The sequence below is a fragment of the Grampus griseus genome (genome assembly GCF_964374135.1).
Source record: "Grampus griseus genome assembly, chromosome: 9".
NCBI lineage: Eukaryota > Metazoa > Chordata > Mammalia > Artiodactyla > Delphinidae > Grampus > Grampus griseus.
This window is the reverse complement of record NC_139003.1, coordinates 363,002-389,886: the sequence shown is the minus strand read 5'-3', so window position 1 is coordinate 389,886 and position 26,885 is coordinate 363,002. Positions and strand designations below refer to the sequence as shown.

The 26,885-nt window shown below is 45.4% G+C and overlaps 2 protein-coding genes across 7 annotated transcripts in view; one reads left to right on the top strand and one right to left on the bottom strand.

Annotated features, from left to right (window-relative positions):
• ESYT2 (extended synaptotagmin 2) overlaps positions 1 to 8,903 on the bottom strand; it is a gene marked incomplete at its 5' end in the record, with an annotated part of 75,513 nt that extends 66,610 nt beyond the window's left edge. For all 3 annotated transcript variants that reach the window (XM_082661629.1, XM_082661628.1, XM_082661630.1), the window contains one exon: positions 8,592 to 8,903. In XM_082661629.1, the coding sequence (XP_082517755.1) occupies positions 8,592 to 8,903 (312 nt within the window). The remainder of the gene's footprint in view (positions 1 to 8,591) is intronic.
• Positions 8,904 to 19,016: 10,113 nt separating this feature from the next.
• DYNC2I1 (dynein 2 intermediate chain 1) overlaps positions 19,017 to 26,885 on the top strand; it is a 45,073-nt gene continuing 37,204 nt past the window's right edge. For all 4 annotated transcript variants that reach the window (XR_014297232.1, XM_082662443.1, XM_082662444.1 and 1 more), the window contains exon 1: positions 19,017 to 19,131. Coding sequence is in view for 3 of the 4 variants with exons in the window: in XM_082662443.1 (XP_082518569.1) it covers positions 19,117 to 19,131 (15 nt within the window). In the remaining variant the exon portion in view is untranslated. The remainder of the gene's footprint in view (positions 19,132 to 26,885) is intronic.

Here is a 26,885-nt window from a genome sequence, read left to right as displayed (position 1 = left end):
AGATGATACAAATAGATGAAGAGATATACCATGTTCTTGGATTGGAAGAATCAACATTGTGAAAAAGACTACTACCCAAAGCAATCTACAGATTCAATGCAATCCCTATCAAACTACCACTGGCATTTTTCACAGAACTAGAACAAAAAATTTCACAATTTGCATGGAAACACAAAAGACCCCAAAGAGCCAAAGCAATCTTGAGAACGAAAAACGGAGCTGGAGGAATCAGGCTCCCTGACTTCAGACTATACTACAAAACTACAGTAATCAAGACAGTATGGAACTGGCACAAAAACAGAAAGATAGATCAATGGAACAGGATAGAAAGCCCAGAGATAAACCCACGCACTTATGGTCACCTTATCTTTGATAAAGGAGGCAGGAATGTACAGTGGAGAAAGGACAGCCTCTTCAATAAGTGGTGCTGGGAAAACTGGACAGGTACATGTAAAAGTATGAGATTAGATCACTCCCTAACACCATACACAAAAATAAACTCAAAATGGATTAAATGTAAGGCCAGATGTAAGGCCAGATGTACCTAAATGTAAGGCCAGAAACTATCAAACTCTTAGAGGAAAACATAGGCAGGACACTCTATGACATAAATCACAGCAAAATCCTTTTTGACCCACCTCCTAGAGAAATGGAAATAAAAACAAAAATAAACAAATGGGACCTAATGAAACTTCAAACCTTCTGCACAGCAAAGGAAACCATAAACAAGACCAAAAGACAACCCTCAGAATGGGAGAAAATATTTGCAAATGAAGCAACTGACATAGGATTAATCTCCAAAATTTATAAGCAACTCATGCAGCTTAATAACAAAAAAAAACAACCCAATCCAAAAATGGGCAGAAGACCTAAATAGACATTTCTCCAAAGAAGATATACAGACTGCCAACAAACACATGAAAGAATGCTCAACATCACTAATCATTAGAGAAATGCAAATCAAAACTACAATGAGATATCATCTCACACCAGTCAGAATGGCCATCATCAAAAAATCTACAAACAATAAATGCTGGAGAGGGTGTGGAGAAAAGGGAACCCTCTTGCACTGTTGGTGGGAATGTAAATTGATACAGCCACTATGGAGAACAGTATGGAGGTTCCTTAAAAAACTAAAAATAGAACTACCATAGGACCCAGCAATCCCACTACTGGGCATATACCCTGAGAAAACCATAATTCAAAAGGAGTCATGTACCAAAATGTTCACTGCAGCTCTATTTACAATAGCCCAGAGATGGAAACAACCTAAGTGTCCATCACCGGATGAATGGATAAAGAAGATGTGGCACATATATACAATGGAATACTACTCAGCCATGAAAAGAAACGAAATTGAGCTATTTGTAATGAGGTGGATAGGCCTAGAGTCTGTCATACAGAGTGAAGTAAGTCAGAAAGAGAGAGACAAATACCATATGCTAACACATATATATGGAATTTAAGAAAAAAAAATATCATGAAGAACCTAGGGGTAAGACAGGAATAAAGACACAGACCTACTAGAGAATGGACTTGAGGATATGGGGAGGGGGAAGGGTAAGCTGTGACAAAGCGAGAGAGAGGCATGGACATATATACACTACCAAACGTAAGGTAGATAGCTAGTGGGAACAGCCGCATAGCACAGGGAGATCAGCTTGGTGCTTTGTGACCGCCTGGAGCGGTGGGATAGGGAGGGTGGGAGGGAGGGAGATGCAAGAGGGAAGAGATATGGGAACATATGTATATATATAACTGATTCATTTTGTTGTAAAGCAGAACATAACACACCATTGTTAAGCAATTATACTCCAATAAAGATGTTAAAAAGATTAAAAAAGAAAAAAACCCAAACCCTTAGCTTTTTTAAGATTCAGGGTTTTCTATTCGCAGATTAAATGTCTTAAAAAAATATGACTAGGCTTTTAAGAAAAAAAATAAAACTGAAAATCTTGAAAAAAAAAAATCTGCCTGCCAATGCAAGGGACACGGGTGCGAGCCCTGGCCTGGGAAGATCCCACATGCCGCGGAGCTACTAAGCCCGTGCGCCACAACTACTGAGCCTGAGCTCTAGAGCCCACAAGGCACAACTACTGAGCCCACGTGCCACAACTACTGAAGCCCGGGCGCCTAGAGCCCGTGCCCCGCAACAAGAGAAGACACCACAATGAGAAGCCCGCGCACAGCAACAAAGTCCCAACGCAGCCAAAAATAAATTAATTAATTAAAAAAAAAAGACACCAGATATTGAACTACAGGTCTCAGAGGCGTCCACTATGAGTAATCATAAGACTGCCTTTCACAAAATAGGAAAGACAGGATAGCATAAAACTGAACTTATACGCACAGCTAGATCTACAAACCCTAGAAAAAAGTTTTAATCCTCATCAGTAAAATCTTTTACAATACACTGATTTAAAGAGTTGAGCTATTACTTCAATAAATGTACAAAATGCTCTAAAAGGCATAGTCTTTTTAAAAAATGAACATACCATTTCACCAAGTGAAAGACCTAATTAAGGTCTGCCTTTCTTTTTCCACATGTAATTAAGAGTCCAGAAAACTTTTAAACGCTAAGCCATATTTTTCTGAACAAATGATTTTTAGTATGGTTTATCAGTACAAATCGATGAATACACACTAACAATTCCATTCAAAGTTGTTATAGTTTTTACCAACTACTATGATGGGTGGTTTGGAATTATGAATAATGTTTTTATATATTTTTGGATTTAACAAAAATGAATATGTATTATTTTTATTTAAAAAAAAGAAAAAAACTACCGCTGCGTACTATGACTAAAACTAGGATTATCCCTAGATTTGTGTAATCACCAGCTAGTAAATTTTTGAGTTTGAGGCCTTGTCTAACTCATCACCTAGTACAGTACCTGGAACACAGGAAAGGTCCAATAAATACTGGCTGAGTGAATAGATGAATCAATGAAAGCTCATTTTTGATCCCTGCACTTAAGCTGGGCTTGTTCCTTAAAATGTGATCTACTCTAGGAAAAATTCACCAAAATAGATGGTTTTCTTTAAAAAACTTACAGGACTTTTTTTTAAACACTTAAGGGGAAAAAAAAATTAAGAAAGAAAAAACACTGAGAGGGCAAAAGACCATGAGAAAACTTGTGAATAAAACATGTTAAATGGAAAAATGGTTCCATGCAACACAACTACTGACAGTTTATGTAAGAACTATGCCCACCCAGTTTCAAAAGAGCAGGGGATGACGCAGTGTTTATGGCACAGTAAGACCCTTCAGAGTAAAATAAAAGTCTATCTGGGGGAGGTGGACAGGCGTCTCCAGCGACCTCAGGGGTGTAGAGCAGGGCAATTCAGCAGTAATCGGCACTGCACAGGAGCTTCCACCTTCTGACTTCACAAATTGGTTCTGAGTACATCACGATGTCCCCCTCCTCCCATGTCCAAACATGCCACGTCTCCCTGAGAAATGCGAGTGTTGCCCTGAGAGGTGGCCAGGCCCCCGTCTGAGCAGCTCTACTCCTCACCCCTGGGCCCAGCTGACAGTTTCTCACCTTCCCTACAGCTCCCTCCCGACGGCAGGGCCCAGGTACCCATGTTGCTGTCCTACTGGGCTCTGATGCTTTCATCCCCTGAGATGCCTGATTTCCCAATCCTGCACTTTTTTATCTTGCTGTTCCCACTTATTCTTCAATGTCCTTTAGTGTGTCTATACGCACGCCCCCACCACTGACCACCTTCTGACCCACCAGGGCACTCTTCGGCCATCACACCCCACCTCGTATCTACCGGGAAGTACACACATGAAGGCAAGGTGATCTCTAACACTTCTGTAGATAGTGGGTCCTCAGATCTTTAAATGGGGAAGGAAAATTCATCTGAGGCAGCATTGTCATGGACACCAAAAAAGGTAATGATTTAACAAAACATAACAAAATGCAAGAGACTACAAATAGTACATTCTAAAATGTATGGGGAATTCCCTGGCAGTCCAGTGGTTAGGACTCCAAGCTTCCACTGCAGGGAACACAGGTTCGATCCCTGGTCAGGGAACCAAGATCCTGTATGCCGAGCGGTGCAGCCAATTAAATAAATCAGTAAATAAAAATTTAAATTTTTTTTAAAACTGGGCCTTTAAAAAAAATAAATAAAGGGCTTCCCTGGTGGCGCAGTGGTTGAGAGTCCGCCTGCCGATGCAGGGGACACGGGTTCGAGCCCCGGTGCGGGAAGATCCCACATGCCGCGGAGCGGCTGGGCCCGTGAGCCATGGCCGCTGAGCCTGCGCGTCCGGAGCCTGTGCTCCGCAACGGGAGAGGCCACAACAGTGAGAGGCCCACGTACCGCAAAAATAAATAAATAAAATAATGCTATGATAGGATACATTTGTAGAAAACAAACCAATTTATAGGTTAAACTTCCCAAACGCACATCGTAATTACGTATCAGTACTTGAATTAAAGTAAGAGTTTAGAATAACTCACACAAAAAACACACATTTAGGCTATGTATATCTCTGAAGCACAATTTCTGTTTGTTTAGCTAATGTAGTATCAATGCGTAAAGTAACATTAGGTTTAACGTAAAAACACTTACTTAGTTAACTGTTTTCATTCACAAGCCCTCCACTTTCATTAAATATTCTTTAAAATGTAAATGTCTCCAAATTTATATTGGAACAATAATTTTAAAAAATTATATCAGTTTTAGCTGGAATTCCATAAGCAAGGAGGTTTGTATGGCTTACTTTGTACTATAACTGTTCACCTGTTTCACTTCTTTATTTTTAAGAGAAATTCAATGCTTATAATTTTTTTTTAACAGCACTGAGATATAATTCAAATACCATACAATTCACTCATTTAAAGTGTACAATTCAATGGTTTTTAATCTATTCACAATGTCTGTGATATCATTCAACGTTAAATGTTGCAACCAATGTAGAAATCATGAAAACCCACAGAGAAAATAGGAAAGAGGTCCACCAGGCCTAAGGAGAACAATAACTCATGAGTCAGCTGTTCATCATCGGTTCTTCACAGGATCAAGGTCTATATTTTATAAACATATTTAATATAATTTAACACAACATGTATTAACTTAATATAATTTAACATAAATATACTACATATATTTTCAATTCCTGTATCTACTTAAATTATATATAGTTCAGTCCTAGCTCCCATCTTGAATGTAAAGTGAGGCTAATATTCATCTGATGCAGAAAAACCAGAGCACACAACCTGATGGATGCAAATATCCTAAATTTAAATCCAGTTTTTAGCTTAAACTAAAAAACAAATAGTTACTGCTTTGTGTCCAGCAACGATGGGGCCTTCTGCTCTAACTTCATGAAGCATTTAGACAGCATAAGAGATGTTGAGGGTGACTGTCCTTTTTCTCTTTGAAAAACAGCAGTAGTGTGCACATAAACAAGAAACCCAAAGATTATCCATATCCCCTTCACAGCTCTGAGGAGGTTCTAACATCTTCTCAAAGCACATAACTGCTCTAGGATCTAGATGCTAAAGTTGCAACCACAGTTTAAAATAGCTAAACTGTGGATCCCGATTTAGCTGCAAGTCTGTTACAAGTGTTCACAAAAATTTTTTAAACTATAAGTCAATGATTAACACTGAGAATGAAAGTACTTGCCCTTCCTTTACATGAGACCAAAGTGTATTCTTTTCTTTTGTCCATTTGGTTCTTAGCCTATACATATTAAATTTTGGCTAGAGTTAAATTCTCCTGAACTTACCAGAAGAACCATGGGAAGAAAGCTCTCCCTAAAGAAAAGCTGGTGCATAATAACAAAAACAGAACACAGAAGTTCACTATACTTTAAATCTCAATCATCAAAGTATTAGAGGAATAAAAGACCAGTTGTCATTTATGACAGGTTTGGGTCTCTACTTATTTGCAGCCATGGAATCAGCATTTATTGGCAGTAGTGAAAGCAGGAAAAGGACAAACTTCACACCAAGTTCTAATTTTTCAAATAAACAAAACTAGCAGTGGACAATCACCCCTACTCACGTCTATAAAAGCTCTTCAACAATATTCAACCACAGGCTAATTTTACAAGGACCCAATTAACACGGGGAGACCACCGATACAACGAAAAGGCCAGTCCCCAATCTACCAACTCCAACCTGCAGGCCTTTTCCCTGTTAATGGGGGGAAAAAAAAAAAGTAAAGAATGAATAGTAATGTGGTACACATTAAAGCTGTAGGATCAAGGTCTTACAGAATTATCACGTTGAGAGCCATTTTTCATATGCTAATAGCCTTAATTTGAAACAGTATATGTATTTTTTCTCCAAGTATTCATATTTGTTAGTCATCTCATTTTACAGCCAGTATAAATTTTTACTTTACTAAATAAGCAGAAGAAAAATTGTCAGTGAACATATTCAAAAGGGAGGTTAGGAAGTGAGCCCCACATTAGTTTTGCTCTGCTGCTACCCTGCTGTGAATCACAGCTGTCAATGACACACTATGAAATCCATACAAACATATGTTGTTCAAAGCAAAACATCAGCCCAAAGTTCTGAACCCCAAGAACCGAAGTATGTACCGTAAAAATCAAAGAACTACTGATACAGAAAACTTAGCTCTTCTTATGCACGGACTCCCTGGCTACAGCAGAACAGCAGGTCCACATCTAGACAGTGTAATTCACTGGTTTTGTCGTGAAAACAACACATGGGTATTACAATTTAAAAAAGTATTAAAAAATCTGCCTCAAACCCCAGATTCCTAGTGCTTTTCTTGGATATGATCACCGTCAAGTTTCATGTGAATCCTCACAGTAGTTTTCTAAGCAATACAGGCATGTTTAAGTATACATCTGTGTGTGACGTGAGCACAAACACAAATTTGGAATGAACAAGTAAAAAATTTTGGAAAAAACATAAATTCTTTACTGTACAACATGAACACCACAGTTCATGAGTTTAAGTCACACCGAGGAGAAACCCAAGGAAGGAAGCTTTGGCTAATCACCCTTTTCTTCTGCTAAAAATAGTAATAATTTGCCCTGTCCTTCAATATGGTAATAACGATACTTGTTAATTCATTGTGTGAAAATAGGCTGCATTTCACAGCTTTTACAAGCAAATTTGATGTTAGCCAACTGCTCCATAACCGAGCATCTATGAATGTCAGCACCCCCAGTTTCTGTGAATCTCTGCCCTGATTATGTCTGCTGTTTTGGTAATGCCCCTACTCTGTTTTTAGCTACTTTCTGGAATCACTTAATTCGGTGTGACACAAGATACCAGACACCACTTGAAAGTCCTTCTGCGTTTCCAAAGTGCACCTCTGCTCTTGGCTTTTCGCACCTCTGTTACTGAGTTCCCGTTTTCTACACCACCCTCCTCTTTCCTGCTTCTGGCAAAAAGCTACACCACGCTGGTTACTGTGATTGCTCCAAGTAGCCCTGTGCCACACGTCCACCGCGTATTGACGGAATTTTAAATTTCCGAAGTCCCTGACTGTGAGGTTCTTACTGCAATTGCAACTTGTCACCACAAGGCAGTAGCCATTGAGTTCCTCCTGGCCGTGGGCACTCCTGCTTTGCAACCTATTTGCCTTGTGTCATGCACTCCATGCCTTGCTTCACAAGCGTCTTCTGATTGGAAACAGGGATCGTACTGCAAGCCCTTTTCTCCTCTAAGAGAAAACGACCCTTTTGAAACTCACTGGCTGGCCATCTTCCCGGAAGTTTACATCAAGCCTAACAGCAGCAGCATTTATCTTAAACAAGCACTGTTTCCTACCGTCCGAAACTCTGGCACCTACTCACGGTTAAGAAAGAACGAGGGAACCAACTCCGTTAGTTTCCACGCTGCCTAACTAAAATATGCAGAGAACCGCTTGGGGCACAAACGATCAATACCACGCCTGCCCCACCCACCCCCAAATTCACCTGGGATTCGAGTTCACCCTACATAAAAGTTACTCAGCTTATAACGTTACTTCCAAAGAACCGGAACACACCTCCAATCATCGTACCAGCAAATCTTCTGGGGGACCCCCATTGCTCCTCAACTGTGCCAGAAACCACCAAGAACGGCTGAGACTTCGCAGGCAAGGAGGAAACCGCCCTTCTCCCCACACCGCCGGCCGCCGTTTCCGCAGGGGGCAGGGAGCGGCGTCCAGGCCCGCGCAGGGCACCCGGCGGCCGCGAGCTCACATTCCGCAGGCGGGAGTCACGGCACCGCACAGCGAGGCGTGACGACGTGGCCAAGGCAAGACAGCGCAGACAGCGCCTCACCCGTGCGGCCCTGCTCGGGACCCGCGCGGCGGAGGGAAGGCGCCAACCCAAAGGGGTTCGCGGGCCGAGAGCGGTCGGGAGGCTGGGCCCGGCGACAGCGGCGAGGCCCCGCAAGGTACACAGGCCCAGGCCCGACGCCGGCGCCCACCCAGGCGTACGTGCCGCCCCTGGTCAGGACGCCCCAACGTGGGCGGGTGGGCTGGGGCGTGAGCGCACCCCAGACCCGGGAGGACTTGGGGCGGGCGGGGACGCCTGACCCTGCGGGGCCGTGGCGGACAGGAAGGTAAGGGCCGGGGGCGTGTCGCGGTCCGCGGCGCCCACTCACCCAGGCCGGCAGGTCGCAGGCGCGCACCCCCAGGCGCACGGCGCGCTCCTCGTCCTCCAGCAGCGCCAGCGCGCGGCACAGACGGGTGGCCTTGAGGCCGCGGCTCCTGCGGCACCACACGAGCAGCCCGAGCGCCAGCAGCACCCAGCTGAAGCTCAGGCCCAGGTAGCCCAGCGCGTACACCGGCAGCAGCAGCGCGAAGCTGCGCGCCAGCTGCACCAGCAGCCCCGCCACGTCCACGCTCAGCGCCGCGCCGGGGGGTTCGGCCCCGGCGGCGCCGGCCTCGGGGCCCGGGGCCCGGGCGCCGCTCATCGCCCCGCCGCGCAGCGCTCCGGTTGGCTCCGGGCCGACGCGCCTCAGCCCGCCCGCCAGCGCCCCTCTGAGGGGACAGCGCAGCCGCCCTGCCCGCCCGCCCGCGCTTCAGCCCGCGGCGCCGTGCGACGTCAGCACGCCGGGCGGTGCGGCGGCGGCGAGGGGTCGGGGGCTTCTACTGCGGCGGTCGGGCGTGGCCCCGGGCCTGGGCGCGGCCTAACGTTGGGTGGACGTGGCCAGCGTGGGACGTCATCCCACAGGACCCGGGAGCCCCGCGAAGGCTGGTGCGCGGGACTGGTGTGTGGCGTCATCGCGCGGGCGGGCGGGGCGCCACTGCCACAGGGTGGGCGAGGCCGGCGTGGGTGTCACCCCACAGGCCTGGCTGAGAGCCCCTGAGGCGGGTGGGGCGGGGCCTTGTGGCGTCATCGCGCGGGCGGGCGGAGCGCCGATGAGGCGAGGGGGGCGGGTCCTGCGTGGGCGTCCACACGCGGGGCGGGGCGCCCATAAGGTGAATGTGGGCGGGGCGTGCGTGGACGTCAAGGAGCGGAACTCACTGGCCGCAGGGTGTGAGTCTGGGAGGGGTGGGTTCTGTGGCTGGTGAGGGTTGGCTCCTGGGGCTGGACCCGCGGGCGGTGAGGGTTCAGCTCGCCCCGTCACCTGGGTCGCGGTTCGTGCAGGGCTGCTGTGGAAGGAGAAGTACACGCTCCTGAGTTTGCGGTACGCTTGCCAAGTTTTAAGGTGTCACTGTTAAAGGCACTTCCAAGCTGTTAGAAAATCCGAGTGGTTCTGTGGGTCCCCGGCTGTGGTGAGAGCCCCCAGCGTGCAGACGTTTTACTGATGGAACTCTCTCAGCGGTTCCGGAGGCGTGAGGAGCGTGCGGGATAGGCCCCTGTGTGCGCGTGGGACAGGAACTGTCCTCGCCCGGCGGGACAGCGGGGACCCAGCGCCCGCTCACTAAGCAGGATGCTGTCCGTGCCCGAGAGCTTCTGCCGCGGGCGCTGACATCCTGCCCGCGATTTCTGAATCGCTTCTAGAAGCACAGACAGCTTTTGATCGCTTTGCTTTCCACAAAACTCAATCAGGGTAATTATATTTATTTTGTAGTCTCCTTAAAGCCAAACAGTTGCAAAGGACAGCCTAGGAAAGTTTTTTAAGCATATTAAGTGAGTTCCAAGGATATTTTAATTCAGTTTGTAACAATAGGGCTAGTTTTTTCCCCTCTCTTGCTCTTCAAATCTTTATGTTACTGGGAGCCTTGCGCGATCATCTTTAGGAGGGGCAGGGACTACTGGAGAGAAATGTAGCAGCTTACATGTTTTTAAGTTCTTGGTGGATGTGTTCGTGTCACATGGGCCCTTCCCTGCCATATTGTAGGGATTCTGGAATAACGATAACTGTGCAGTAGTTGCAGGGGCAAAGACTGCCATTTTCAGGACAAAACAGTGATATCCCACAGACCATCTTGCCGTGCAGACAGGAGAGTGAAAGGCTGAAAGATGAAGAGGATCACCAGCTGAAGAGAACTGCAGTCACAGCCCTGTTAGACGCAGTGAGTGAAGACTTGCTGCTCCCATGAACTTTGGGGGCAGTGGGAAGGCAAGCATCTGCGTGCATTGGTAACTTTGCCAGAGTCTCATTAATCATTCAGCTAGGCTTGAAGTCTATGAGGGCAAGAACTGTATTATGTGTATCATCATATCTTCACGCTAGCACAGTGCCTGGCACAGCAGGTACTGAATGAATAAAGGATACCTCCCCTCACCTCATCTGTGAGTCTGTATGTAATTATGTATGCATATATGTGTGTGTGGCTATGGAGATATATATATATAAACATATAATCTCATAAACATTGCCCCAGGGGGTAGAACACTCAGCTTTGGGCAAGGGCACTAAACCACAAGCAAGGAAAGGAATAGTTTTCCTTCCCCCAAATTACATGATGTGAGTTGCAAATATGTAAAATGGTGAGTCTTACCCCTTTTCCTACGCAACAGCTTAAAGCTCTAATGCCACCTTTCACTCAAGACCTAGTTACAACCTCAAAACAAGTAGCTGCCTTGTTAACACAGGAAGGAGCATGACCCTTTCTGTCTTGCAGTCTTTCCTCTAAAAAGCTGTAGAATCACATCCTATAGATAAAGAGTTGGGTGAACATGAGCCACACAAGGAATCCTGCATGTCTGTGATAAAGCGTTTGACCTGGGCAGTCTAGGGATGTAAAATACACTGAAGAGACAGGCCCATGCTGTGCACCAATCAGCCTCCAGCCTCTGCTGCCTTTGTGACCCCACTGAACTTCTGGCCACTTCCCAGCAAGGCAGAACCCGTCTCATTCTTTGCTGAGTCTAATGGCAGGCCCGGCCTAGTTCTTAGGTTTTTGCTAACATTTTACTCTCTACCTCAATCTCCTGTGACCTCTTCATGTTACCTCTTTCCTTACCTTCTCTGCAGACAATTCTCCAGTGAAAGGCACTGCTTTCTCAGAGGAAAGAGGAGCATCACTGTGAGTGTTCCAGTGCAGAACTGTAAAGGTTCAGCCTCTGCGCTCCTCCTTTCTAGTTTCAGAGAAAAGTGCTGCCTTCAGTTTAAGTTCAATCCGTTCTGCTTTGTTTTAGATCCCCTCCTGCCTAGCACTGGGCCTTATCAACCCTTCGTCCACCTCTTCCCCTCTCCCTGTCCTAGCTCCTTCCCCAGCACCTCTATGTGGGCTTCAGTGCAGAGGGGAGGGGCACAGTCTGCCTCCCTTCCTTTCATGTTACTGTCTACTGAAAAAAATGCACAAAGTGAGAGTTGTGAGTTAAGTTTTATTTGGGGCAAAATGAGGACCATAGCCCAGGAGACAGCCTCTCAGATTGTTCTGAGGAACTGCTCCAAACAGCGGGCCAGGGTGGGGACGGAGGGTTGTTCAGCATATGTGTGATTTTGGTGAAGGAGGTACACGCAGTCGAGCACACATTTTGGCAGAATGTGGCTGCTCGTCACGAGGAGCAGATGTCTCTGTAAATGATTTTAGTGCTTTTCTAGCTATGAGAACGTGCAAGAAATTGGGCTCATAACATGGTCTCCCGAAAATATCTAACTATCTGAAGACCTGTTCTGCCGGTTTTTGCAGAGCACAAAGGGCCTCATTCCTGATCTCTGCCCTGAACTCCTTTCAGGGGGTGTGGAAGGCCAGCGACTGCAGTGGCTGGTGACCTCATCTTTGTAGAGGCAGATGGCGAGCGACAATTTTTAGTTGGCACTACCAACGAGTCTCATTTTTCCCAGACTCATCAAGACTCCTGTTCCTTTTTCTCAGATGCTTCTTTGGTGACACAATCACACATTCTTTACCTGAGCCACCTGAGTGTGTCTCTTTGCTGTGCAACTAGAGGAATCAGGAAAAGCTTGGTCCTTGCTTGCCTGCCCAGATTACTACAACATTTTCTTAATTGATTGGTATCTCTTTAATCTTGCCCTCTTTAAAAGCTCCCTAGAGACCTGTGCTCCCCAGCACGGAGGAGACAGTGTTAGGCCTAGTACTGGTGACCAGTCAGCCTGGTTATACTGGCAAATAGACACATACACTGGATAGTGCAAGGATAATGCGTTATCCAGGATAATGCAATTCAGGCTTCTTGCTGTTGGAGATCTCATAAGCATGCAAAGGGGGAGGTGGAAAGAGCCCTGAGGTGTTGGATTGGAGTTGGAGGGAGTATGAACTCGTGTGTTTTGATGTAAGTGTACAGGTAGACGTACATGTAGTTTCCAGATCTCACTTTTAAATACCATTCTGCAGCAAAAGGAGCCAGGGATCTTCTGAGAAACAGTTGACTTCAGGGCTGGAGCAGATGAGCCTGAAATATTTTGTTGTGCCAGAAAGTAAGAAAAATTTCAAAGAATCACATGATGCCAAAGGACATAGGAGGCGACGGGAGGGGTGCCCACTGATTAAATTTGGGGTAATTTGAGCAGCAAAATCAAGGATGATGTTGGCAGATTACAACCCAGTGAGTAAAACAGGAACCCACGAGTCCATACCGATGTAGGTGAACGAGCAAGTGAGGAATGCATGTGAAATAAATCATTGGAGTGACAGAAGCAGAAAATCGGCATTTAGCGGTCACCGTAGGGCTGGAGTGAGTTATCAGTGGAGGCTAAGGATGGTAGGTGGAGGTTTTAATACCTGCTACTAGGTACTCGTCAATCCCAAAGGGAAAAGCCGGCAGGTGTGACCCAGCTACATATTGCCAGCAAGCTAGGGACACGTTGGGATTTTGCGTCCTGACTCCACGAGCTGAGAGGAGTAGAGCAGCATGTCTGGGCGTCTCTACCAGAAAGCTTGATCCAGGTGTGGCCTGGGGGCTCACTGGACAGGTGAAGTGTTAGAGGCCCCTGTTTTCTTTTTTTTTTAATTTTTTAAATTTTTTATATTTTGGGGGGCCCCCTGTTTTCTTACTGAGGAACTGTAATTACCCCAGATTGCAGGAAACTGAAGAGGCACAACTACATGCAATGTATGTTCCTGAGTGGGATCTGGGCCACAAAGGAAAAGAAATATTTGGGGGACAGCCTGTGCATTAGACAGCAGAGTTGTATCAATCTTTACTTCTGGACTGGGAGGGTTGTGGAGCAGGGGCTGTCCTTGCTTTGGGGAAACAGGCCCTGGAGTATTTCAGGGTGATGAGTAATCATATCTGAAGCTTTTTGTCAGATGACTCAGAGAAAGACCAGTGATGATGGGTAAGTGTGTGTGTAGATAGATGATAAGTGTGAGTCAGGGACAGGCGAGTGGAAGCACATGCTGTATGATCTGGGTGATGGAGACTTTTGTACTCAAATATTTTCTCTAAATTTGAAATTATTTGGAAAACTATTTTTTAAAGTTCCTATTTCTATCAAATGGCCAATATAAAATGCAGATTTGATTGAATCTCTTCCCTGCTTATGAACTGTTTGTTTTGCTTCTGCTGTGAAATTAAAGATCCTCTGCAGGGACTTCCCTGGTGGTCCAGTGGCTAAGACTCCACGCTCCCAAAAGAAGGGAGCCCAGGTTCGATCCCTGGTTAGGGAACTTGAACCCACATGCCGCAACTAAAGAGTTTGCGTGCCGCAACTAAAGATCCTGCACGCTGCAACGAAGATCCCACGTGCCGCAACTAAGACCGAACTCAGCCAACTAAATTAAATATAATAATAATTTAAAAAAAGATCCGTTGCAGAACAAGCAGAGCTCTGACCCTGCATCTCACCTCACACGCCCCCCCCAACCAGGGTCTGTGCCCTGCACTGTCTCACTGCTTCTCACTCTCCCCAAACCACTCTGTCTACTCTCTCTGTGCCTTTGCACCTGCACTGCTGTTCTCTGTGTCTGAACTATCCTTCTCCTCTGTCCTTATGCAAAACTCCTATGCATCTTTCAAAACCTGGTTTGTATGTCTCCACCTGTGGAAAGCCTTCTGTGGCAGTGAGTTAATCCTGTCTAGGCTTGTCTCCATGATGAAACTTATCTACTGAGTACAGCTCAGGCTTCAGGAGCCCCGAAGCAGCTCTGTGCCTGTGAGGGGAGCCCTGATGTTTGTGGAGGAGTCTGAATTAGGCGGTACCTATTAGAGTCCCCAACTGGAGCCGAGTACTGAGTCACAAGCCCTGTTTCAGTGTTTACCAATAATGAAGATGATACTTGCGCGGCCTGGCTGGGCCCGTCTGCTCAGGCCTAGAAAGGCAAGTCAAGCGTTGGCTGAGCTGTGGTCTTCTTGGAGACTCTCACCCGAGATCCTCTCCCAAGTTCATTGCAGCTGTAGGACTCAGGTCCTGATTTCTGGGGGCTGACAGTCAGGGGTCCCCCTCGGCTCCCTCCACATGACCCCTCCTGATGTGGCCGTTTGCTTCTTCTCCCAGGACAGCAGGAGTGTCTCTCTGAAGCGTCACCTCTTTTGGTGTTAGGCCCACTAAGGACAATCTCCTTTCTGACTTAGCTGATTAGTAAGCTAGTCTCCGGCGTGAACTCATCACAGTCTCAAGGAGAGTGGACCACGGACTCGAGGGGCATTTAGGGTTCTGCCACTACAGTCTCTGTGGGTTAAGAGAAGAAAGGGGTGTTGATGGGCTCTCTGAAATTCCAAAATGTGCTCCAGTTATGGTTTCATATGGTAGTGGATAATTTGTGAATTTACAAAGGGAGCCTATAATTTTGGTATCCCACCCATTTTCATCTCTAAATGCTTGTAGGTTAGGCGATAACCTATAAGAACAACAATAATAAAAGTGTTAATAACAACTTTTACTGATGGTTCAGTTTGCGCCAGACACAAAATGCTAACTATTCTACAGAATTACTCCTTCAATCCTCACAATCCCTACAGAGTAGGTACCCTGTAATTCCCACTTTTACTGCAGGCTGTAAAACACGCTGCTAGTGACTTCTCACCAGCCCTTAGTTAACATGGCAGGTAGGTTTCATATCCACACACTACAGTGACACTATCGTGATGCGACTTTTGTAATAAAGTTACTTATTACTGTGAAAAAAAAAAAGCGCTTTTGTTTCTATCACAACCTGCAATTGTACTGGTTTATAGTCTAGTGAAGGAGTTGGACATACATTTTTTTTTTTTTTTCCGGTACGCGGCCCTCTCACTGTTGTGGCCTCTCCCGTTGAGGAGCAAAGCCTCCGGACGCGCAAGCTCAGTGGCCATGGCTCACGGGCCCAGCCGCTCCGCGGCATGTGGGATCTTCCCGGACCGGGGCACGAACCCGTGTCCCCTGCACCGGCAGGCAGACTCTCAACCACTGCGCCACCAGGGAAGCCCAGACATACATTTTTAAATTACACGGAAGAGGATATGGGAGACTGTGACAAGTGAATCAGACACAGGTGAAGCAGAGGAGGCTCTGGCGTGAGCAGGGGGTAAAGCTGCAGGGATCCGGGCAGAGAAGCAGCCTGCACAAAGGCCACGAGGCTGAACAGAGCCCAAAGGCCACCAAGCCGCCACCTAGTCTCTGCCTTCCAGGGCCCTTGACAAACTGGCCCAGTCCCCCATTCCAGCCTTGTCTCCTGCCATCCCGCTCCACTCACACACCCTGTGTTCTGACCTGCACTGCCCAGTGTGGAAGCCACTGGCCACGTGGGGCTGTGAGCCCAGGAAACGGGGCCAGTCTGAACTGAGGTGTGCTGTCAGTACAAAATACACAACGGATTTCGAGGCCAGTATTAAAAAAGTATAAAACAACTCAATATTGTAAATATATTTTATATGACAAAATGATAACATTTTGTATATATTTGGTTAAATATTTTATTAAATTTGATTTCATCTGTGTTTTTCACTTTTTTAATTATTATTTTAAATTAATTAATTTTTATTTTTGGCTGCGTTGGGTCTTCGTTGCTGTGTGCGGGCTTTCTCTAGTGTCGAGCGGGGGCTACTCTTCCTTGTGGCGCGTGGGCTTCTCATTGCGGTGGCTTTTGTTGTGGAGCACAGGCTCTAGGCACGCGGGTTCAGTAGTTGTGGCTCGCGAGCTCTAGAGCGCAGGCTCAGTAGTTGTGGTGCACGGGCTTAGTTGCTCCGCGGCACGTGGGATCTTCCCAGGCCAGGGCTTGAACCCATGTCACCTGCATTGGCAGGCGGACTCTTAACCACTGTGCCCCCAGGGAAGCCCCTTTCACTTCTTAAGATGTGGCTACTAGATAATTTATGATAACCCCTGTGGCCCGTATTATATTTCTACTGGACAGCACTGTTACAGATACAATTATTACATTTCCTAAACTCTCCAAACCTCTCCCTCCCTCTGCACTTGCACCTATATTTCTTTTCCCCTAAGATGTTCTCTGCCTGCCTCTGCCTGGGTTTTTTGTGCTTCAAGTTCCACCTGAAATGAGGCCCTTCCCATCCTCATTCCTTTCCTCCAGGCACATTTTGCCACTTCCTCATGCACTGCATTTTATGAGTAGCTCTTACACTTTCACATTATTTAATAATTGTTTGCATATTTCTCGCTCCTGGCGATTATGAGCAACTAGAGGTCCAGGCAGGGTTTTATTTATGTCTCCAGCACTCTAACAGTCCCCATGTCATCAAATGAACTTGTGAGTCATCTATTGAAGAAAGATGATAGAAGAAACACCACAAGATAAAATGTGATTGGCAAATAAGTTACTTAGAAAATAATTGTTTTAAGAAGTCCAAGGAGAGAAAGATCGTTTTAACTTCCTCTATTGACATTTTTTCGGCAAATATTGTGGGGATGGTGAGAGAGAGGAGATAGCCCTGTGAATATGGTGCATTTGGGGAACCCTAAATCATTCTGTTTGGTGACAAAAGAGTGCAATCGAGTGAGAGCCAGGTGGAGACAGAAGCAGGGGGTGAGGTGAGTCACCTGTTGGATTGCTGCCTGCAACAGAGGATGGATTGGTGGGGCTGGAGTGGAAAAAAATGAGGAAGAGACTCAAGACACATCTTGACAGGAGTTTTGACTGCACTCGGGAGGGGAAGAAGGGTTCTGAGGGTTCCAGGGCCAAGCCCAGCTCATTCATGCAATGTGCGTGTCCATGACTTAATCTAATACTGTGGCTGATGACTTTGTCATTACAGTCAACAGTCTGAAGCTTTCCCAATATGAGCTGTTTTCTCAGCTGACAGAGAATGGACTTTGGCGTCAGACCATCCACCACCCTAGCTTTCTGAATTTAGGCAACTGAATTAATCTTTCTGGCCCTCAGTCTCCTCATCTGAAAAACAGTAACATGCCTATCTCACAGGGACGCTATGAGAATTAAATGAATTACCAAGGGGAAGGTTTCAGTTTGGTGCCTCCTTTGGAGCAGTTCCTAAATAAATCATAGCTATCACTGAAATTACCTTTCCTACCATCCTTTCCTGTTTGGTTCTTCCTAAGCCCTGCTGAGTGAAAATGAAAAAGGTAGTAGTGGAAACTCCAAAACCGGAGCACAATTAAATATAAAAGGACGATTAGATCTGTTATTAACTTCTCTAAGGCAAGGAGCTGAGTAAATGGCTTTTATGTAGATTGATCCATAAACCGTAATAGTATGTGACTCAAAAACACAACGTCTGAAAAATAGTGTGTCTACAGAAAAACCATGACATCAAAAGCACAGACCCCTAGTGACACGCTCACCGATGTGCTCCTTAGCACACGATTTGAGAGCCTTCTCTCTCTCTCTCGTGTGAAAACGGTAAGTGGAATCTTTTCTAAGTAACATTTGCAGGCTAAACAGACGCGAAACAGTTTGCAGAATCAGGGCTAAATGTCAGTTATAACGTGCAACACGGACGTGGGACCCACACCTCTCCAGCCTTGCAGGTTTAAGGCTGGCTTCTATTTTAAGCTTTAAAGAAAATAGTTGTGGTAAAATAAATGTGAGATGCAGACCATGTGTCAGTATTTCAGTCCTCTCGTCTCTTGATTTGTATAAAAGCTGCGTCTTTCAACAATTACTTTTTCAGATACTTTGTGATTCCTACCAATCCTGCAAAATATGTCCTACGAAACGACAACCACAGGCAAAGTAACTCGAGGATCGAGAGCCTCCGCGGAAGGAAAGCTCCCTCCGCTCCCGCTTCGAAAGGCGGGTTTGCTTGTTTCCCTGCTGCAGCTCCGGTCCTGCCGGCAGCCCGCAGGCTCAGCCCGGCTTCTTCCCCGCCCCGAGCACCGCCGGGCCTCACAGCAGGCTGCAGACCCCGCGCCCCCGGAAACACACATCCCACCCGACGAGAGTCTCCGCAGCGCTCAGCCTCCTTCTGCACCTCCCCCCGCTTCCTTTGGGCCTCCTGGGAGTCACAGGACGGCGGTCACTCAGCGCTCTGCGGCCCCGCCTGTCGGTTGCTAGAAGGCGGGGAAGCGCAGGCGCGCTGGGGGCAGCCGCGTGGCATGCCGGGCCGGCGGTCGCTCGGCGCTCTGCTGCCCCGCCTGTCTGTTGCTAGAAGGCGGGGAGGCGCAGGCGCGGCGCGGGGCATGCCGGTCCGGCGGTTGCTCTGCGCTCCGCTGCCCCTCCTACCAGTTGCCAGGAGGCGGGGAGGCGCAGGCGCGCTGGAGGAGGCCGCGGGGCACGCTGGGCCGACGGTCGCTTGGCGCTCGGCTGTCCAGCCTGCCGGTTGCTAGGAGGCGGGACGCCGGCCCGGCCAAGGGTGCGGGTGCCGGGGCGTCTCCTCCCGGGGCCTGGCCCTGCTGAGGGCAGCGTGGCCGCCCGGTCCTGCGCGCGGCGATGGAGCCCGGGAAGGTGAGTGTGAACGCCGCGCGGGGAGACCCGTCCCCGCCGGGAGCGTCCACCTGCTCGCGGGCGGAGGTCGCACCAGGGCCGGGACTGGAATTCTGGCTGCGCGTGCGACCGTGGGAAAGTTACCGACGTGTCTATTTCCCAGCGAATAAATAGGGACAGTACTAGTAGGATTGGATGAGGTTCTACAAATAAAAGTGCTTAGAATGGTGTTATTAACTCACTGACTGAGAACTGTAGTCGTTCCGCTTGTCTGTGGATTCCCGCTAAAAGACGAGGAATTTAGTTTGCATGCATTTCTTCGTACCTTCCCTCCTATTCCATTTTTTTTCTATCATCCACTTTTATAATGTTAATAATATGGATTAGGAAGTTAGTGCCTTGGCTGCCCTCCATTTATTTTTAAGCTCACAAACTTCCTGACCGCTGTCATCTTCTACACCGGCCCCTTACATTTTCTTTCCTTTTTTTGAATTTTATTTTATTTATTTTTTTATACAGCAGGTTCTTAGTAGTCATTCATTTTATTTTTTTTCACACACACACACACACACACTGTATTTTATTTTTACAAGAGACATATAAACTGACACCAAGCATTGTAACTGGATGACCACAACAAAAGCAACAATGATTGCAATTACCAAACACGAAACACACTCACACTGTGTCCTAATATTGATATTCAGTCCAGGAATCCTCCACTGTAACAGCTCCTTTACTTATTTTTTTTGTGTGTGGTACGCGGGCCTCTCACCGCTGTGGCCTCTCCCGTTGCGGAGCACAGGCTCTGGACGCGCAGGCTCAACGGCCATGGCTCACGGGCCCAGCCGCTCCGCGGCCTGTGGGATCTTCCCGGACCGGGGCACGAACCCGTTTGCCCTGCATCTGCAGGCAGACTCTCAACCACTGCGCCACCAGGGAAGCCCGCAGCTCCTTTACTTTGCAGTGAAAATTGATTTGTATATTTTTTGCCTCTGAGTCCTTGTGGGATTTTTTTTTGTATTCAAACAGAAAGTAACAAAAATTATAATCATCCTCATCAGTTCGCTCAGTCCCATGTAATTAATTTTTTTTATCTTGATCTTTTGTTAGGACTTTTATGAATTCATCAGTTTTCCATTAGAGTTCTGAAAATGCTTATTCATTCAGTTCCGCAGTGTAGTCAGTTACCAGTAGTCATCCATTTTATACACATCAGTGTATACATGTCAATACCAATCTCCCATTCATCCCACCACCACCCCCCCGCCGCTCTCCCCCCTTGGTGTCTGTATGTTTGTTCTCTACTTCTGTGTCTCAATTTCTGCCCTGTAAACCAGTTCATCTGTACTATTTTTCTAGGTTACATATATATGCGTTAATATACGATATTTATTTTTCTCTTTCTGACTTACTTCACTCTGTATGGCAGTCTCTAGATCCATCCACGTCTCTACACCTGACTCAATTTCGTTCCTTTTTATGGCTGAGTAATATTCCATTGTATATATATACCACATTTTCTTTATCTATTTATCTGTTGATGGACACAGGTTGCTTCCATGTCCTGGCTATTGTAAACAGTGCTGCAATGAACACTAGGGGGCATGTGTCTTTTTGAATTATGGTTTTCTCAGTGTATATGCCCAGTAGTGGGATTGCTGGGTCAATATGGTAATACTGTTTTTAGTTTTTTAAGGAACCTCCACACTGTTCTCCATAGTGGCTGTATAAATTTACATTCCCACCAGCAGTACAAGAGGGTTCCCTTTTCTCCACACTCTCTGCAGCATTTGTTGTTTGTAGATTTTCTGATGATGCCCATTCTAACTGGTGTGAGGTGATACCTCACTGTAGGTTTCATTTGCATTTCTCTAATAATTAGTCATGTGGAGCAGCTTTTCATGTGCTTCTTGGCCATCTGTATGTCTTCTTTGGAGAAATGTCTGTTTAGGTCTTCTGCCCATTTTTAGATTGGGTTGTTTGTTCTTTTAATATTGAGCTGCATGAGCTGTTTATATATTTTGGAGATTAATCCTCTGTCCCTTGCTTCATTTGCAAGTATTTTCTCCCATTCTGAGGGTTGTCTTTTCGTCTTGTTTATGGTTTCCTTTGCTGTGCAAAAGCTTTTAAGTTTCATTAGGTCCCATTTGTTTAGTTTTGTTTTTATTTCCATTACTGTAGGAGGTGGATCAAAAAAGATCTTGCTCTAGTTTATGTCAAAGAGTGTTCTTCCTATGTTTTCCTCTAAGAGTTTTATAGTGCCCGGTCTTACATTTAGGTATCTAATACATTTTGAGTTTATTTTTATGTATGGTGTTAGGGAGTGTTCTAATTTCATTCTTTTACATGTAGCTGTCCAGTTTTCCCAGCACCACTTATTGAAGAGACTGCCTTTTCTCCATTGTATATCCTTGCCTTCTTTGTCATAGATTAGTTGACCATAGGTGCCTGGGTTTATCTCTGGGCTTTCTATCTTGTTCCATTGATCTGTATTTCTGTTTTTGTGCCAGTACCATATTGACTTGATTACTGTAGCTTTGTAGTATAGTCTGAAGTCAGGGAGTCTGATTCCTCCAGCTCCTTTTTTTTCCCTCAAGATTGCATTGGCTATTCAGGGTCTTTTTTGTCTCAATACAGATTTTAAGATTTTTTGTTCTAGTTGTGTAAAAAAGGCTGTTGGTAATTTGATAGGGATTGCATTGAATCTGTAGATTGCTTTGGGTAGTATAGTCATTTTCACAATATTGATTCTTCCAATCCAAGAACATGGTGTATCTCTCCATCTGTTTGTATCATCTTTAATTTCTTTCCTCAGTGTCTTATAGTTTTCTGCATACAGGTCTTTTGTCTTAGGTAGGTTTATTCCTAGATATTTTATTCTTTTTGTTGCAGTGGTAAATGGGAGTGTTTCCTTAATTTCTCTTTCAGATTTTTCATTATTAGTATATAGGAATGCAAGAGATTTCTGTGCATTACTTTTGTATCCTGCAAATTTACCAAATTCATTGATTAGTTCTAGTAGTTTTCTGGTGTCCTCTTTAGGATTCTCTGTGTATGGTGTCATGTCATCTGCAAACAGTGACAGTTTTACTTCTTCTTTTCCAATTTGTATTCCTTTTATTTCTTTTTCTTCTCTGATTGCCATGGCTAGGACTTCCAAAGCTATGTTGAATAATAGTGGTGAGAGTGGACAGCCTTGTCCTGTTCCTGATCTTAGAGGAAATGCTTTCAGTTTTTCACCATTGAGAATGATATTTGCTGTGGGTTTGTCATATATCGCCTTTATTATGTTGAGGTAGGTACCCTCTATGCCCACTTTCTGGAGAGTTTTTATCATAAATGGGTGTTGAATTTTGTCAAAAGCTTTTTCTGCAGCTATTGAGGTGATCATATGGTTTTTATCGTTCAGTCTGTTAATATGGTGTATCACATTGATTGATTTGCGTATATTGAACAATCCTTGCATTCCTGGAATAAACCCCACTTGATCATGGTGTATGATCCTTTTAACGTGCTGTTGGATTCTGTTTGCTAGTATTTTGTTGAGGATTTTTGCATCTATATTCATCAGTGATATTGGTCTGTAATTTTCTTTTTTTTTTTTTTTTTGCGGTACGTGGGCCTCTCTCTGCTGCGGCCTCTCCCATTGCGGAGCACAGGCTCCGGACGCGCAGGCTCAGCGGCCACAGCTCACGGGCCCAGCCGCTCCACGGCATGTGGGATCCTCCCGGACCGGGGCACGAACCGGCGTCCCCTGCATTGGCAGGCGGACTCTCAACCACTGTGCCACCAGGGAAGCCCATGTAATTTCCTTTTTTTGTAGTATCTTTGTCTGGTTTTGGTATCAGGGTGATGGTGGCCTCATAGAATGAGTTTGGGAGTGTTCCTTCCTCTGCAATTTTTTGGAAGAGTCTGAGAAGGATGGATGTTAGCTGTTCTCTAAATGTTTGATAGAATTCACCTGTGAAGCCATCTGGTCCTGGACTTTTGTTTGTTGGAAGATTTTTAATCACAGTTTCAATTTCATTACTTGTGATTGGTCTGTTCATATTTTCTGTTTCTTTTTGGTTCAGTCTTGGAAGGTTATACCTTTCTAAGAATTTGTCCATTTCTTCCAGGTTGTCCATTTTATTTGCATGGAGTTGCTTGTAGTAGTCTCTTAGGATGCTTTGTATTTCTGAGGTGTCTATTGTAACTTCTCCTTTTTCATTTCTAATTTTATTGATTTGAGTCCTCTCCTTCTTTTTCTTGATGAGTCGGCCTAATGGTTTATCAATTTTCCTTATCTTCTCAAGGAACCAGCTTTTAGTTTTATTGATTCTTGCTATTGCTTTCTTTGTTTCTATTTCATTTATTTCTGGTCTGATCTTTATGATTTCTTTCCTTCTGCTAATTTTGGGTTTTGTTTGTTCTTCTTTCTCTAGTTCCTTTAGGTGTAAGGTTAGGTTGTTTATTTGAGTTTTTTCTTATTTCTTGAGGTAGGATTGTATAGCTATAAACTTCCCGCTTAGAACTGCTTTTGCCGCATCCCATAGGTTTTGGATCATCGTGTTTTCATTGTCATTTGTCCTTAGGTATTTTTTGATTTCCTCTTCGATTTCTTCAGTGATCTCTTGGTTATTTAGTAACGTATTGTTTAGTCTCCATGTGTCTGTGTTTTTTACGTTTTTTTCCCTGTAATTCATTTCTTATCTCATAGTGTTGTGGTCAGAAAAGATGCTTGATATGATTTCAATTTTCTTAAATTTACTGAGGCTTGGTTTGTGACCCAAGATGTGATCTATCCTGGAGAATGCTCCGTGTGCACTTGAGAAGAAGGTGTAATCTGCTGTTTTTGGATGGAATGTCTTATAAATATCAATTAAATCTATCTAGTCTATCGTGTCATTTAAAGCTTGTGTTTCTTATAAATTTTCTGTTTGGATGATCTGTCCATTGGTGTAAGTGAGGTGTTAAAGTCCCCCATTATTATTGTGTTACTGTCAATTTCCTCTTTTATAGCTGTTAGCAGTTGCCTTATGTATTGAGGTGCTCCTATGTTGGGTGCATATATGTTTATAATTGTTATATCTTCTTCTTGGATTGATCCCTTGATCATTATGTAGTGTCCTTCCTTGTCTCTTGTAACATTCTTTATTTTAAAGTCTATTTTTTCTGATATGAGTATAGCTACTCCAGCTTTCTTTTGATTTCCATTTGCATGGAATATCTTTTTCCATCCCCTCGCTTTCAGTCTGTATGTGTCCCTAGGTCTGAGGTGGGTCTCTTGTAGACAGCATATATATGAGTCTTGTTTTTGTATCCATTCAGCAAGCCTGTGTCTTTTGGTTGGAGCATTTAATCCATTCATGTTTAAGGTAATTATCGATATGTATGTTCCTGTGACTATTTTCTTAATGTTTTGGGTTTGTTTTCGTAGGTCCTTTTCTTCTCGTGTGTTTCCCACTTAGAGAAGTTCCTTTAGCATTTGTTGTAGAGCTGGTTTGGTGGTGGTGAATTGTCTTAGCTTTTGCTTGTCTGTAAAGCTTTTGATTTCTCCATCGAATCTGAATGAAATCCTAGCTGGGTAGAGTAATCTTGGTTGTATGTTCTTCCCTTTCATGCTTTAAGTATATCATGCCACTCCCTTCTGGCTTGTAGAGTTTCTGCTGAGAAATCAGCCGTTAATCTTATGGGAGTTCCCTTGTATGTTATTTGTCATTTTACCCTTGCTGCTTTCAATTCGTTTTCTTTGTCTTTAATTTTTGCCAGTTTCATTTTTATGTGTCTCGGCATGTTTCTCCTTTGGTTTATCCTGTATGAGACTCTGCGCTTCCTGGACTTGGGTGGCTATTTCCTTTCCCATGTTAGGGAAGTTTTCAACTATAATCTCTTCAAATATTTTCTCGGGTCCTTTCTCTCTCTCTTCTCCTTCTGGGACCCCTATAATGCTAATGTTGTTGCATTTAATGTTGTCCCAGAGGTCTCTTAGGCTGTCTTCATTTCTTTTCACTCTTTTTTCTTTATTCTGTTCCACAGCAGTGAATTCCACCATTCTGTCTTGCAGGTCACTTATCCGTTCTTCTGCCTCAGTTATTGTGCTATTGATTCCTTATACTGTATTTTCTTTTTCAGTTACTGTATTGTTCATCTCTGTTTGTTTGTTCTTTAATTCTTCTAGATCTTTGTTAAACATTTCTTGCATCTTCTCTATCTTTGCCTCCGTTCTTTTTTGGTCCTGGATCATCTTCACTATCATTATTCTGAATTCTTTTTCTGGAAGGTTGCCTATCTCCACTTCATTTAGTTGTTTTTCTGGGTTTTTATCTTGTTCCTTCATCTGGTACGTAGCCCTCTGCCTTTTCATCTTGTCTGTCTTTCTGTGAATGGGGTTTTTGTTCCGCAGGCTGCAGGATTGTAGTTCTTGCGTCTGCTGCCTGCCCTCTGGTGGATGAGGCTATCTAAGAGGTTTGTGCAAGTTTCCTGACGGGAGGGGACTGGTGGTGGTAGAGCTGACTGTTGCTCTGGTGGGCAGAGCTCAGTAAAACTTTAATGGGCTTGTCTGCTGATGGGTGGGGCTGTCCCCTCCCTTTTGGTGTTTGGCCTAAGGCGACCCAACACTGGAGCCTACCCGGGCTCTTTGGTGGGGCTAATGGCGGACTCTGGGAGGGCTCACGCCAGGGAGTACTTCCCAGAATTTCTGCTGCCAGTGTCCCATGGTGAGCCACAGCCACCCCTGCCTGTGCAGGAGACCCTCCAACACTAGCAGGTAGGTCTGGTTCAGTCTCCTATGGGGTCCCTGCTCCTTCCCCTGGGTCCCGATGCACACACTACTTTGTGTGTGCCCTCCAAGAGTGGAGTCTCTGTTTCCCCCAGTCCTGTCGAAGTCCTGCAGTCAAATCCCGCTAGCCTTCAAAGTCTGATTCTCTAGGAATTCCTCCTCCCGTTGGCAGACCCCCAGGTTTGGAAGCCTGACGTGTGGTTCAGAACCTTCAATCCAGTGGGTGGACTTCTGTGGTATAAGTGTTCTCCAGTTTGTGAGTCACCCACCCAGCAGTTATGGGATTTGATTTTATTGTGATTTCGCCCCTCCTACTGTCTCTTTGTGGCCTCTCCTTTGTATTTGGATGTGGGGTATCGTTTTTGGTGAGTTCCAGTTTCTTCCTGTCAGTGATTGTTCAGCAGTTAGTTGTGATTCCGGTGTTCTCGCAAGCAGGAGTGAGAGCACGTCCTTCTACTCTGCCATCTTGAACCAATCTCTCTACATTTTCATAAGTTATTCCATAACTTAAGTCTTCTGTGATTTGTTTATAGGATGTTTTAAAAGTTGTGTTAACCAAAATTTTAGAAATGGAGACTTGATTGAGATAAAAACGTGTTTATTTGGCGTTTGTTATGACTGCAGCCCAGGAGACACAGATTCAAGCTCTTGAACTGCAAAGTGAGGGCGGCTTATAAAGGCAAAACGGTTAGCTCCATGAGCTGTTTGTCAAGAATGATCGTTGGCGCTTGGAAGAAGTGAGGGCTTGGCTGGGGTCCTCGCAGCTGGCAGGCGCTGTTCTGATGACTGGTAGTGTTCTTGGATCTGGTGCAGTTCAGGAAAAGTTCAGGTTCTCAGTGGCGCAGGTACGTGTCTGAGACCAGATCCTCAATGGCCACCGCTTTTGTTTGCCTGAACTGGGATCACTGCATTATAATGTCAGTCTGTCATCAGTTATCATACGGTGATTATATAGGCAGTGTCCACTGTAGAGCTATGTAGTGTGATTGCATCAGGAAGGACATCGAGCAGT